This window comes from Triturus cristatus, chromosome 5_1, assembly GCF_964204655.1.
Source record: "Triturus cristatus chromosome 5_1, aTriCri1.1, whole genome shotgun sequence".
In the NCBI taxonomy this organism is placed as follows: Eukaryota; Metazoa; Chordata; class Amphibia; order Caudata; family Salamandridae; genus Triturus; species Triturus cristatus.
Window position 1 is genome coordinate 74,858,809 of NC_140587.1, and position 14,448 is coordinate 74,873,256.

General features: G+C 47.3%; 1 protein-coding gene across 1 annotated transcript in view; it reads right to left on the reverse strand.

Annotated features, from left to right (window-relative positions):
• Positions 1–14,448, reverse strand: part of LOC146830215 (T-box transcription factor T-like) — an 83,689-nt gene that overhangs the window by 14,949 nt on the left and 54,292 nt on the right. The window contains exon 5 of the mRNA XM_085604034.1: positions 12,894–12,955. Within this exon, the coding sequence (XP_085460160.1) occupies positions 12,894–12,955 (62 nt within the window). The remainder of the gene's footprint in view (positions 1–12,893; positions 12,956–14,448) is intronic.

Sequence of the window (14,448 nt, forward strand, 5' to 3'; positions counted from 1 at the left end):
GAAACCTTTAATTGCATGGTTTTACGTTCACTGTCTACAAACTCCTGGCTTCCAATGTATTTACCTCTCGTTCAGCACATCGCCGTCTGTATTGCAGTGACTGCGCCTATGTAACTTCTATATGCTATAGTTGGCACTAACTCAATGGGTCCAGCAATTTTGAGGCTCGTCATTTAGCAGCTAATATTAGAATATCATAATTTGTAAATACATCAGAATTGTAAATGGGTTTAAAATTAAGCTTCATGGCGATTTCAAAGTGAATGATTTTATCAGTTAGGTATTTTAAAATGTTTTTGCATCTTTTTCGTCAGGATATCGCATTAGAGCTATGTGTGCACTTTTTAATATCAGAAATTCAACTGCTTGACATCCAGTCCTTCTTCGATGTCTAAGGTTCCAATGCAGCTGGGCAGCAAAAACTCTTCAGCCAGACTTAGAGCCAGAGGCCACGCTCTGGACAGGGTTCGCTCTCTTATTGGGCGCTGTTCTTCAACTTTCCAGGCCTTCAGTTGACGTCACAAGTCAGAGCATGGGGTTTAAATGCCTCTTGTGTGCAGAGCCATGGCTGTTCCACTAGGACTATGCTGGGTCTCTGCACTGAAATCAGAGCATGCGGGAAACTTGCCGACCATCACCTGCACCTGCCCCCCCAAACTCCGCAATGGCCTAGGGTCGCGGGCTGCCCATGAAGCGACCGCCTGTCACCAGCAGAAAAAGAGTTGCACGAATATCAACAAATATACCAGCTGCTTCCAGCAATGAGCTATTGGATGTTATGTACCAGGTTTACGGTCCACCCAGCCATATTTTGCAGCAGCCTATAACCTATATTACCAGGTAATTTTACTTAAACATAGATGCCAACATTTGATGAAAGTTTAATTTCTCATTTGCATTAACTGTCATAGTAGAGGAGTTTGAGGCAATAGTGGTAATCACACAAAACCACATAATTCAACTCAACACAATTCCAGATGCATCCAATCCACAACACACAATTCTACATCATGCCACTAAATTCAACAGCACACCACATAATTAAACTCCACTCCATACCACTCCATATCACTCCACAACACAAATACCATTCCACATAATTACACTCCATAGCACACAATCCCACTCCACATAATTCCAATAACCACAATACCACATAATTACTAACCACGTAATTCCACATCGCACCATGCCACATATTTCCACATCATACCATGCCACATAATTCCACTACACAAATCCACTCCACAACACGAAATTCCACGCTACACAATTCCACAAATAAGTAATCCAACCCACATAATTCCACTACACACCACATACATACTCGCCTTTGGGACCTTATAAGTGTTTGACCATGCAAAAGTTAATGTTGTTGCACCAAGGGTATTGTGCTGCATAACTAAATAAGGTCCCAAAAGCGAGACCTATTGGCTATGCCAATGCTTGTTTGTAAATTATGTTGCAGACTGCAGAGGCATTTTTGATTGCGCTACTGCGTGTGCCCATTTTCCCAGCCTAGCTAAATCGCCTTGGCCACTCAAGAAGGCGAATCCGACTACGGTGCAGGAGTAAAGTGGTTTCCACTCTTCCTCCTTTGCAACCCCCAATTACTTCATCTGGCTCCACTGTCCGCTGCAATCTCTGCTGGGTAGGCAAAAAGACACAGCCTTCTTTCTCTCGTTCTCCGAACCTCCAGTCAATGAATTCATGACCAGTGGCGTAAGGCAAAACGATGGGTCCCCCAGGAGAATGTGATGAGGGACCCTGAGTCTTCCATATCTCACAGATATGCATTTGCCTTGGGCAAAATGGGGCTCTCAGCACAGGGGGCCTATGTTACACCTCAGAATTGATCATATGTTCTTAGTGTCTAGAGGCCACTCAGTTAACAGGAAGTGTTAAACGCATTCCTTTCCTAGCTCATGTTGTTCCAGCACAATGATCCATAGCCTTGGAGAAGAGAGACATTACGACCCGGGACCACCGCGGGCTCACCCCCTGCCAGGCTCTTGCAGTGCTCTGGCCCTTGGGTTGGGAGGGGCTCACCCCCTGCCAGGCTCTTGCAATGCTCTGGCCCTTGGGTTGGGAGGGGCTCACCCCCTGCCAGGCTCTTGCAGTGCTCTGGCCCTTGGGTTGGGAATGGCTCACCCCCTGCCAGGCTCTTGCAATGCTCTGGCCCTTGGGTTGGGAATGGCTCGCCCCCTGCCAGGCTCTTGCAGTGCTCTGGCCCTTGGGTTGGGAGGGGCTCACACCCTGCCAGGCTCTTGCAGTGCTCTGGCCCTTGGGTTGGGAGGGGCTCACCCCCTGCCAGGCTCTTGCAATGCTCTGGCCCTTGGGTTGGGAGGGGCTCACCCCCTGCCAGGCTCTTGCAGTGCTCTGGCCCTTGGGTTGGGAATGGCTCACCCCCTGCCAGGCTCTTGCAATGCTCTGGCCCTTGGGTTGGGAATGGCTCGCCCCCTGCCAGGCTCTTGCAGTGCTCTGGCCCTTGGGTTGGGAGGGGCTCACCCCCTGCCAGGCTCTTGCAATGCTCTGGCCCTTGGGTTGGGAATGGCTCACCCCCTGCCAGGCTCTTGCAGTGCTCTGGCCCTTGGGTTGGGAGGGGCTCACCCCCTGCCAGGCTCTTGCAGTGCTCTGGCCCTTGGGTTCGGGAATGGCTCACCCCCTGCCAGGCTCTTGCAGTGCTCTGGCCCTTGGGTTGGGAGGGGCTCACCCCCTGCCAGGCTCTTGCAGTGCTCTGGCCCTTGGGTTGGGAGGGGCTCACCCCCTGCCAGGCTCTTGCAGTGCTCTGGCCCTTGGGCAGGGAGGGGCTCACCCCCTGCCAGGCTCTTGCAGTGCTCTGGCCCTTGGGTTGGGAGGGGCTCACCCCCTGCCAGGCTCTTGCAATGCTCAGGCCCTTGGGTTGGGAATGGCTCACCCCCTGCCAGGCTCTTGCAGTGCTCTGGCCCTTGGGTTGGGAGGGGCTCACCCCCTGCCAGGCTCTTGCAATTCTCTGGCCCTTGGGTTGGGAGGGGCTCATCCCCTGCCAGGCTCTTGCAGTGCTCTGGCCCTTGGGCAGGGAGGGGCTCACCCCCTGCCAGGCTCTTGCAGTGCTCTGGCCCTTGGGTTGGGAGGGGCTCACCCCCTGCCAGGCTCTTGCAGTGCTCTGGCCCTTGGGTTGGGAGGGGCTCACCCCCTGCCAGGCTCTTGCAGTGCTCTGGCCCTTGGGCAGGGAGGGGCTCACCCCCTGCCAGGCTCTTGCAGTGCTCTGGCCCTTGGGTTGGGAATGGCTCACCCCCTGCCAGGCTCTTGCAATGCTCTGGCCCTTGGGTTGGGAGGGGCTCACCCCCTGCCAGGCTCTTGCAGTGCTCTGGCCCTTGGGTTGGGAGGGGCTCACCCCCTGCCAAGCTCTTGCAGTGCTCTGGCCCTTGGGTTGGGAGGGGCTCACCCCTTGCCAGGCTCTTGCAGTGCTCTGGCCCTTGGGTTGGGAGGGGCTCACCCCCTGCCAGGCTCTTGAAGTGCTCTGGCCCTTGGGCAGGGAGGGGCTCACCCCCTGCCAGGCTCTTGCAGTGCTCTGGCCCTTGGGTTGGGAGGGGCTCACCCCCTGCCAGGCTCTTGCAGTGCTCTGGCCCTTGGGTTGGGAGGGGCTCACCCCCTGCCAGGCTCTTGCAATGCTCTGGCCCTTGGGTTGGGAATGGCTCACCCCCTGCCAGGCTCTTGCAATGCTCTGGCCCTTGGGATGGGAAGGGCTCACCCCCTGCCAGGCTCTTGCAATGCTCTGGCCCTTGGGTTGGGAGGGGCTCACCCCCTGCCAGGCTCTCGCAGTGCTCTGGCCCTTGGGTTGGGAGGGGCTCACCCCCTGCCAGGCTCTTGCAATGCTCTGGCCCTTGGGTTGGGAAGGGCTCACCCCCTGCCAGGCTCGTGCAATGCTCTGGCCCTTGGGGTTGGGAAGGGCAAGCCTCTCTCTGGTGTGTGGTCTCCCGTCACCCATCACGCGAGATGCAGGAGTTACGCGTCATTTCCGTCTCGCACAGCCACGATGGCCAGGAGTATTTGGGCCGGTCTGCCTCTGGCCTCCCCTTTTTACCCAGATCAGTGCAATTTACCGACCCCCTCAGCCCTTAAATTTGGCACAAAACCTACTTATAAGTTTCATTCAAAACAGCTAAAGGGACCTCCATATCATACCTCTTTCGTTACCACTAGACCACCAGGCACTCGACAGGGACGGGACGCTGACGCTGTTGGTTCCCCTCGCCGCCACTTGCAAAACGCTGGCCGCAGTGGGGGGGAACTACAGCTCCCGGCAGCCTTAGCACCGGCCAGGACCTCCTTCCGGTTTGTTCCGCGCCCGGAGGCGCTACAAATACAGAGGCTCCCTCGGTGGAGCGGGGGACATACCTCTTTCGTTACCGCTAGACCACCAGGCACTCGACAGGGACGGGACGCTGACGCTGTTGGTTCCCCTCGCCGCCACTTGCAAAACGCTGGCCGCAGTGGGGGGGAACTACAGCTCCCGGCAGCCTTAGCACCGGCCAGGACCTCCTTCCGGCTTGTTCCGCGCCCGGAGGCGCTACAAATACAGAGGCTCCCTCGGTGGAGCGAGGGACATACCTCTTTCGTTACCGCTAGACCACCAGGCACTCGACAGGGACGCTGACGCTGTTGGTTCCCCTCGCCGCCACTTGCAAAACGCTGGCCGCAGTGGGGGGGAACTACAGCTCCCGGCAGCCTTAGCACCGGCCAGGACCTCCTTCCGGTTTGTTCCGCGCCCGGAGGCGCTACAAATACAGAGGCTCCATCCGCGTCGCGGGACGCGCACGGGCGTCGCCGGGCTGAGCCCGGGCAGAGGGCGGGCCGTCTGTGGCCGTCCGGGGCCAAAGGAGGCCGGGCTGGGCCACCCCTCTAAGGCAAGTGAACACTTCAAGCTTGGATGTACCCTGTTGCATATCATTTGCTGCATCTTAATTACTTTTGTAATTTTGTGACTTGCACCAATTAGAAGGTTGGCTCACGAGCACGTTAGAAGGCCCTGTCCTCCAATATTGGATAAATACTAAACTGTGACTGATCGGCTGCTGGTTTGCCTTGTGCTCTTACCACCCCTTGCTGTCTGAAGCTCCTGACCCGCTGTGAACCACTTGCAGCAAAACCAAACTAGATAGAGTTCCCAGTAACCATTTTGATTCAAGAAACATATTTATAAGCAAAACAAGAGGGTAGCCGTTCCCATTATTTGTGTAACCAAATATACAATTTATAATTTATTGTGTTGCACATGCGCTGTTTGTAAAAAATGTTAGCAGTTTATCCCTAAGATCAGGGCAACTAGGGCGATTACAGATAGTCTGTAACTGGGTCTTTGAATTAAACTGTGCCCCATACTGTTAATCCATGGTAAAAAACAATTCCACTATGGACAACTACCTTGTGAAAGTAGTAAGTCAAATCAACAAAGATAGAAGGAAATCACTGGGCCGTGAAAATACTACTACCACTGACTTAGGTCTTCTGAGTAATGCTGCTAACACTAATACAAACATCGCGGCACCTAATGCCTTAGCCGCTGAATGTTTGCTAACAGAGTTTTTGGCGCTACCTGAGTCCCCTGTAGTTTCAGAATGTCCTCTACTCACGTCTGCAGACCCTAACGCCACACCTTTGAATCTGTCGGACGAATCTAGAATTGATCATTTAGTATGCTCCCCGAAAAAAAGAGCCGTAAGGGAATGTAGAAAAATGATATCAAAGCGGGGTGGGGCACAGCACAAATCGAATTGTGAAGCTACTCCCAAAAATTCCTATTGCCAAAAGGGAACTATGACCAAAAATTGCGGTACTGATATATATATGAGCACAAATAGTATGTCCTGTATTATTAAGGCTTTTGAGGATAAATTAGAGGCTGTGGTTAAACCACTAGTTGAGAAAATAGACATACTATCTGCAGAAGTGCTTAGACTAGGTGGCTCTCTTTCTACAATAATTGATACTCAGAACAAATCACAAGGTGGGACAATGGAGCAAGAGGGAAGAAATGCACAAGCCCCGACTAAGGAGAACACCCTCCCACCTAATCCCATACCAAATAACCAGATGGTGGATAAAACTAATACACCAAATGTAGAACCACCTTCTACAGGTTGGACAATGGTTCAAGCTAAGAAAACTCGCTCTATTAATTTACCCCCACAATGCGAACCATATGTTATAGTACTCACAAATGTGCCACCCTTAGATACTATGCAGTCTAATGTACAAAATGAATCACATGATTCCCTTAAACGGAAAACAGTTTCCTGGCTAAACCACAACTGTGGGTTCCCCGTCAATTATTCGGATCAGATACTATCAACTAGACGGGTCCCATGGATTGGGAGTGCCAGGAAAACTTGCAAAGGTGATTGCATAATCGTTAATTTCAAACACCCCCAACACGTGGCGACTGTACTACTTAGAGCAGCATCATTGGTACTGGGAGAGAATAGTGTGGGTGTACATCCTTTAGGTTATTTTTACCAGCATCTAGCTAGGAATAAACTGATTAATATTCCAAGTATATCCCAAAACAATACTCAATGCTTACCTTTTCAGTTAAACACAAACAATAGGTATTTGGCATTAAGCACCCTGGATCTGAATGACTGACTAACGTCAGCCAATGTGACAGATGTGGAGACTAAGATAGCAACACAAGGTGGAGACAGGATTCTGACTATAGTGGAACCTAATGATGAAACTGATCAAATAAGGTTGGAGACCACGGCAATGCTACATGATACCCAGATACCTTATCCTAGAACAACTACGGAGACCTATATAAATTCAAGGTCAATTATTGCCATCTTGGGCGAGAATGGTCAATGTGGTGTCAATCATATTGTGAATGGGGGGGTTATCTACTGCAAAGCCGCCATTATATAAAAATATTGTCTCACACATTACTGCGGATGGTGCAGCTGAACTCCCATCTGTTAGATTAACAGCATGGAATATAGCAGGGGTAACTAGGAACATGCAGTATGAAGTTTGGTGCTCCTACATTGAGAAATTTGATATCATTCTCCTGCAGGAGACCTGGGCTATAGATACACCTCATAGATTGGGCTATAGAACATTCAGTCCTGGCGCAGTGCCGTCAGCGAGAGGAAGAGCATCTGGGGGCCTGGTGATCTGGATAAGGGTTACTGTGGAGGTAGACATCACACTACTATCGATTGATTCCCCTGATCTAATGGGATTAAAAATAGTAACTAGGGGAAAAGAAATTATATATTTACTAAATGTATATAATAGACCGCATCCTCCTAGTAAAGAATCACAGGTGATAGACCTCCTTGATTCTTTTTTAAATACTTTAAGTCCAAGTAAGCAGGTAATTGTTGGAGGAGATTTTAACTGTCAATATGAGCCAGTATTGGGCTTGGATACTTTATTTGAAGAGCAGGACATAGCTAATAATGTCCTTCCCTTAGAGTCCAATAATATGGTTAAAAATTCAAGAGCAGCTATGCAGATTTTACAAACCTCAGTAAATCACGATTTAAGGGCGTGTAATGGCCGCTTTCAGTCCGATAGACCAGCGGCCCCAACTTTTGGTAGGGGAAACTATAGGTCCCACATAGATTTCTTAATGGTTTCTATGAGTCTATGGTATCTAATAATAGATTTTAAAATAGACCGTAGAACAGAGAGTGACCATTTCCCCCTCCAACTGTGGTTACATCCAGAACCTTTTACACCTAATATAAATACGGTAGCCATGCTAAATAGCCCCATAGGAGAACACCAGGTTTCAAATAATAGGCGCGTTATTAAGTGGCCCTATATTCTGGCCAAGGATGAAACGATGATAAACATATATAATTCCTTTGCCGATATATTGGAGGAAAGCCAAGTGCCTGCTCTAGGTACTCAGGATGTGCTAGATTTACACTACAAATTAGTAGATGCACTGACTCCCCATTTAAGTAAAATCTATAAAAAGGACTCGAGCCAGAAAGATAACCATCTAGCGACAACAAACCAATGGTATAATAAAGATTGTCGTAAAGCTAAGACTGACCTGATCCAGGCTGTAAAATTAAAGGACTTCCAGGGAATCCAATATAGTAGATTAGCATACAAAAAGACATTGGCCCAAGCAAAAAAAGCCTGGGACGATGCTCTCTGGGACGACCTTATAAATGCAGCCCACCAGAAAGATCAGGCCACATTCTGGAATCTAATCTCCAAGGGAAACAAAAAAGGCAGATCATCCAGGGATATATACCTCGATGAAAAAACCTGGTGTGATCACTTTTCTAAATTATATCGTAACACCAATGAGGAGTTGGCTATGGAGGACCAAGAGATTAATAGATTAACTGACAACAATACCCTCCTATATTTTAGCTTAGAAGAAACTGTTGAGGCATTACAGGCTATTAAAATGGGCAAAGCACCAGGCCCCGATAAAATTCCCGGTGACTTGCTAAAGCATGATGTAGGAATTTGGGGACCCTACATTAATTTCCTATGTAATTCTATAGTGGCTGGGACACCAATTCCTGAATCTTGGAAAGGGGCTGAAATCGTTACAATTTTTAAGAAAGGGGATCGTTATGATCCAGCCAACTACCGCCCTATAAGTTTAATAGACCTTTTACAAAAAACTTTTGCCAGACATATTTTAAACAGACTTTTAATGTGGATAAAAGGGGCACAGATTTTATCTAAATACCAAGCAGGATTTAGGTTAAAAACCAGCACGGTGGATCAAGTATTTAGATTCATGTGTATTTGCTGGAAATATATTAATATAAGAAAGGGAAGTTTGTATGTAGCATTCATTGATCTAAGGGCTGCGTTTGACCTTGTACCCCGCAAATTACTATGGTCCACCCTTAAAGATATGGCAGTTCCCAGTGAGTTACTTAAGGAAATAATTAGACTCCACACAGGAAATTATGCTAGAGTTAGATGGGGCAAGGGAGGAGAAATTTCAAAGGATATCCCTGTGGGTCAGGGCGTCCGCCAAGGTTGTGTGCTGGCGCCCACACTCTTCTCTCTATATGTCAACAATATACCTAACTATCTAAAAGATTGTAAACATGACTCCCCGAAATTAGGAGACGAGGTGATCACCGCATTGCTCTTTGCTGATGACACAATCCTCATCTTGCAAACCCCGCAAGGCTTACAAAACCTAGTAAACACTTTTAACAACTATTGTGTGGAGAAGGGGTTAGAAATAAACTCATCTAAAACAAAATATATGTCCATAAATCCTCAGAAATCATTTAGAAAGAATTTGGCCTTAAATAATCAGAAATTGGAATATGTGGAGAGTTTTAATTACCTGGGCATTATGCTGGATAGCATGCCTCATTGGAAAGGGCAATTGGAAAAAAGTAAATTAACTTTGAAACAAAATCTAATGCCTATCCTAAAGGTGCACGCCAGTAGTCAATCCAAAGCAATTACGCCGGCACTAGAACTATTCAAAGCAAAGGCCCAATCGGCAGCACTATACGGCGCCGAGGTCTGGGGTTACTCCTGCAACAACACTTTTAGGAAGGAAGAGAATAGCTTCATACGCAGGCTACTTAAAATACCACTAAGAACACCGATAACTCCAGTGTTCATGGATATTAACCTTAAAAGGACTGACCATCAAGCCACATTAAGGCCACTACTCTATTGGATTAGACTATGGACAACCCCTGAGCTGAGTGACTACAAGAATGGACTGTTAGAAATAATTAGGATTGATGAATATAAAAATATTCCCTGGTTAAAACATATTTCCCAGTGGTTTAGAAAGCTTGGGTTCTCCCATTTTTGGGAAAACCCCCAGAACATGTTACCAATCTCAAAAAAACTTTTGAAATCTGCTTTTTGGGTATACGTAAAGAATGAAGTATCCTCTAGCTCCACACTAGGTATATTGACGCAGAAATTCTTGTCCATTAAGGATACTCCTGTATTCGAACAATTTATGGACGAGATAAGACCACCATTAGCCAAAACACTGTATTTACAATTCAGATATGGGGTCCTGCAGATTTCTGCAAATACTAGTAGTTGGAAGGGCAGTGAAGATGATAGAGGATTGTGTACCCTTTGCTCACAAGAAGCAAAAGAAAATGATGCTCATGTACTGTTTTTCTGCCCAGTTTATAAAAAGCCAAGGGATCAATGGATTAAACCCTTGTGTAAAAACATGGGGTTTAGACTTTTCAAAGAGGCAGAACGTACACTTAAGTCAAATACTTCACAACCAATAGTGTTCAGCTTAAGTAGATTCCTATTCAATGTATATCTTATAAGGAATCAGAAAGGATGTAAGCTATAATATTTAAAGGCTGATTATATAACCTTCTTGCTTGGTTAGACACCATGAATTTTATTTCCTTCCCCTTTCTTAAATATATTATAATAATTTTTTTAATATTATCTGGCTTTTAACTAATTTATATTGTTTTTAGCATAGCTGTGATAGAATTTATTGTGATTGATATCCTCACTTATTGCCTGGAATCTGGACTGTGTATTGTACATGTTTTTAATATCTATGTATGTTGCTTTTATGACAAATAAGTCGAAATAAAGCTGATTGACTGACTGACTGACCTCCATATCATACTTCCTAAAGCAGCACTGAGGGTGGGATGCAGCAAGCCTGAACCATGTACGGGATGTACACACCGGCCTAGGGGCATGTGCTCCTATTTACCACTGTAGGGCATGGGGCTGTAGCTTCTCAGACTGCCTGGAGCCTGGTGTCGGAGTGGCCGAACCCTGGGGACAGTGAGTTGGTACTGTCCTGTAGAGATGCAGGTGGTTCCACCTGTGTGGTCCGCAGGGGATGAAGGATTGTCAAACAACTTGGTGTTGGAGTGTTCATGTTGGAGGCCTTGTGTAAACAGTGTGTATGCTTTCCGTAGAGTTTAGGGATATGCGCTCATTCACTTAGTGTGAGTTACTCTAGATTTTGACAGATGTACTTCAACATTTGCTGTATGGTGTTTATCCCACTTGACCCTAACAATGTACATGTTATGTTGTGTTCTTCACATACTTGAAATAGACATGACCTTTACCCAGAAGCAGTTCATTGTCTTGTCAGTGTCTCGTTTGGGTGGTGCACTTTCCAGACTGGGGTCTCCGGGCCCCATGCATAAGAGAAGTGTACAATGTGGGCAGCGGTACCACCCACTACCCTCCCATTCTTGGTCTCTATTACAGCTTTATCAACATAGGATTTGTGCTGTCCACAAAGCCAAAAAGCCTATATAAATATTAATTTATATTGAAAAAATAATACAATTTACATGATTCATGATATGTGGTTATATTATTGAGCATTTAGCAGAAATACATTTGGAGGAAGATGAGAACAGGCTAAGGGTAAGATGAATACGAAACGTGTGCCAAGCTCACGGCTGCTGGCAATTGTTAGTAACAGTTATAAGACACATCAAAAAATAAACACATCTAGATCAGAAATGGCATAGTAAAGTCATTCCCTGTATACTAGAAAAAACTAAAAACGGAAACAGTATAACAAAACACAAGGGAAACCATAAGGACTGGTGGATAATGCAAGATATGAAGCCAAGCTAACCAATAAGCAATATAGGCACTGCCTAAAGTGCCATCCAGCCAGGGCACCATCATGGCAAGGCAAGGTCTGCACTGTTGGAGAAATAATAGAGCCCCTTGCATGGAGCGGGAAAAGCCAACGATGGCCAGCCTCATTCTGTAACCTACAGCACCCAAGCTTTCCTACTGGTGGACTTCAGGTCAGAGGGGCGAGGAGGGCACTTGGCACCCGAGATGTGAAACTCAACAATCGCTCTGCGAGTATATTGGGGAAGAGCTGAGCTTCATCTTTTCGATACAAGAAAAGGACTCTTGCTCAGTTTCATCATTTCCCGTGATCTCTTTCTAACACTTGCCTCCTAGAGTCCTGACACTTTAATCGTGTGAGCCGGTCATAGAAGCTTTAGACATCTTCTATAAATGGGCGCCCTGCTATGCCTCGGAGAGCCCATCTCCTTGACAGCTGCCTCGGAGCCCCATGCCTGGTTAGTCCAAAGCCCTTGTATAAAAGGAGTTAATAGGTGTTTAAAGAACCTTCTGAAATAAAATGAAAGGTTCCTTCTTACACAATACTAAGTACAATTGGCAACTAAGTGAAAAAATACAATTACAACTTAGGGCTTTATTATGAGTCTCGCAGTTCATGGACTGCCAGACTCACGGGGGCACAGTGGTGAAGGTCTATCGACCGCCCCATTACGACCATGGCGGTCGGGCCGCCCTAAGGCCATCACTACTGCCAGGGATCAGGGATCCCTAGCAGTAGCGCGGCGGCATTGAGGCCTCAATATGCTTGGCGGGGCAGCTGTGGCCCAGTCAAGCATATTACGAGTTTCTTCACCACCACACTTTTAATGGCGGTGAGGAAACAAAGTAGGCTCTATAGGGCCCACTTGTGCCTTGCGCCATGTGGATGCACACAAGCGGGCACAAACATGTGCCCCCCTGTGTGCATGCACACCAGTACCTGTACGGCATGGACTGCAGTAGTCCATGCCGTGCAGGTACTCTCTTTGACGTTCCCATTGTGGTGCCTATTTCATAGGCACTGCCCTGGGAACACAAAAGAACCACCCACCAGGCAGAAGAAAACTCCTGATCTTGCAGGCGGTTTGTACATGGGGTTGGCGGTGATCCCGCTCACGCTCCTGCAACGCCAAGCTCTTAAGAAGGCCCTTAGATGATGATTAGGTTATAATTACAGGGCAAACAAAACCTAAGCAGGCTCACTTTGTTTTTTTGTGTTCATGCATCCTACATTAAAGTCAAACAACTAATCACCCTATGATCGAACACAGACCGACAGAGGTATCATTCGAATAACTTACATTGTGAATAGCCAGACTGTTGATTGTCACCCACATCTTCTAGAATGTCCTTGTGGTCACTTCTATTGAATAGATGGAAAAACAGAGGTTAAAAAAAAAAAGAGAGAAGGGCAGCTTGATACACCCCAAAGATTAGAAATCAGTGGCAGGGTAAAGGGAGAGCGGCAGTACTGTTCAGTACCTGCAAGGCGGAAATGTGCTCTCATGTAACAACCAATATATCCTTTGAGACCAAAGCCATTGTGGCACCGGTACCATCCTGATAGTCAAGAAAGCTTCAGAGTAAGGGTTAGGTAAAGTAAGCATTATCTGATTTCCTCATTGAATTGGCCGATTCTTGCAAACAAAGACAAGGACAGGCGAAGCCAAACGGCTTCGCTTTCTTCCATAACAATCGCATCCATATATTCACAGCTTCATACGCCATATGCCCAAGCACAGCTCCTATGCACTAGTCCGGCAAGTATATAAAAGCACAGCTTGGCATTTCCACATACAATACCATATGGCCCGTCTCAGAGTCACACGCTTGTGCAACAGTAATACCAGACATGCCCAGGTGCTGGCACACATGACCATGCACTGCCATTATAGTCCTAAATACCTTCATAGACCTAATTACTGCCATCTTATCAGCGGCAGCTCCTCCACTAATGTGTAAGGTATGTTCTCGTTACTTTTGTAATCCAGTACTGGGTGCCTAGACTCAGTACTGGGACCTTTATCCAAAACAGGTAAGCAATTACGTTTTCAAATATTATTCGATTTTTGAAGAATATTTAAAGATTGCAGAAATCGACACTTAGAAGAAATTTCACAGAAAAACAGTCAATGGTTTCCTATGGAAGAAAATTGAGTTAAGGGTAAGTACAGTTGTAGAGATTTTTCAGAGTCAGTGCTGGGCACCAAGATCCAGCACTGGGAGTTCACCTAGGAACAGGTGAGTAAATTCGTTTTTGTCACTCGGCTAATTTTTGGTGAATATTTGAAGATTTGAAAAGTCCACACTTAGAAGAAATTTCAGGAAAAAGCCAGTCAATGTTACCCTATGAGGAAAATAGAGTTTGCGGTTTAAGGGTAAGTACTCGACTGGCAGAGTTGAGGTTCTGGGCACAGACTCAGGGGTCTCCCAGGGTCAGGTAGGTACAGTTGGTTCACCCTCAGCGGCTCTAGGGCGGCCGGGTGCAGAGAGAGTTAGGCCCAATGTTATCCTATGACGGATAAGGGGGCCTTGTTTGGTGGCTGCTGACTGGCAAGCCACGCAGCTGTGGGAGCTGGGCTCCTGGTCACTTACTCAGGGCAAGTGGGGAAGTAGGAAGGAGTAGAGTTTTCACTGCCAGGGCCACTCGGGCGGCTGGCTGCAGAGTGCTTTTGAGCCTTCGGGCGCTCAATGGATGTCAACGGGAAATCTCCGGTTAGGAAAAAGACTGCAAGCTCGGGGACGAGGACTCTTCAGGTGCCACCACCACTGCCAGAGGTAAGTTGGGTAGTTGGAGGATAGGTAGGTACCCCGGGGTTGGACACAGGGGGCGCCGTGGGGCGCCGCGTGCAGGGG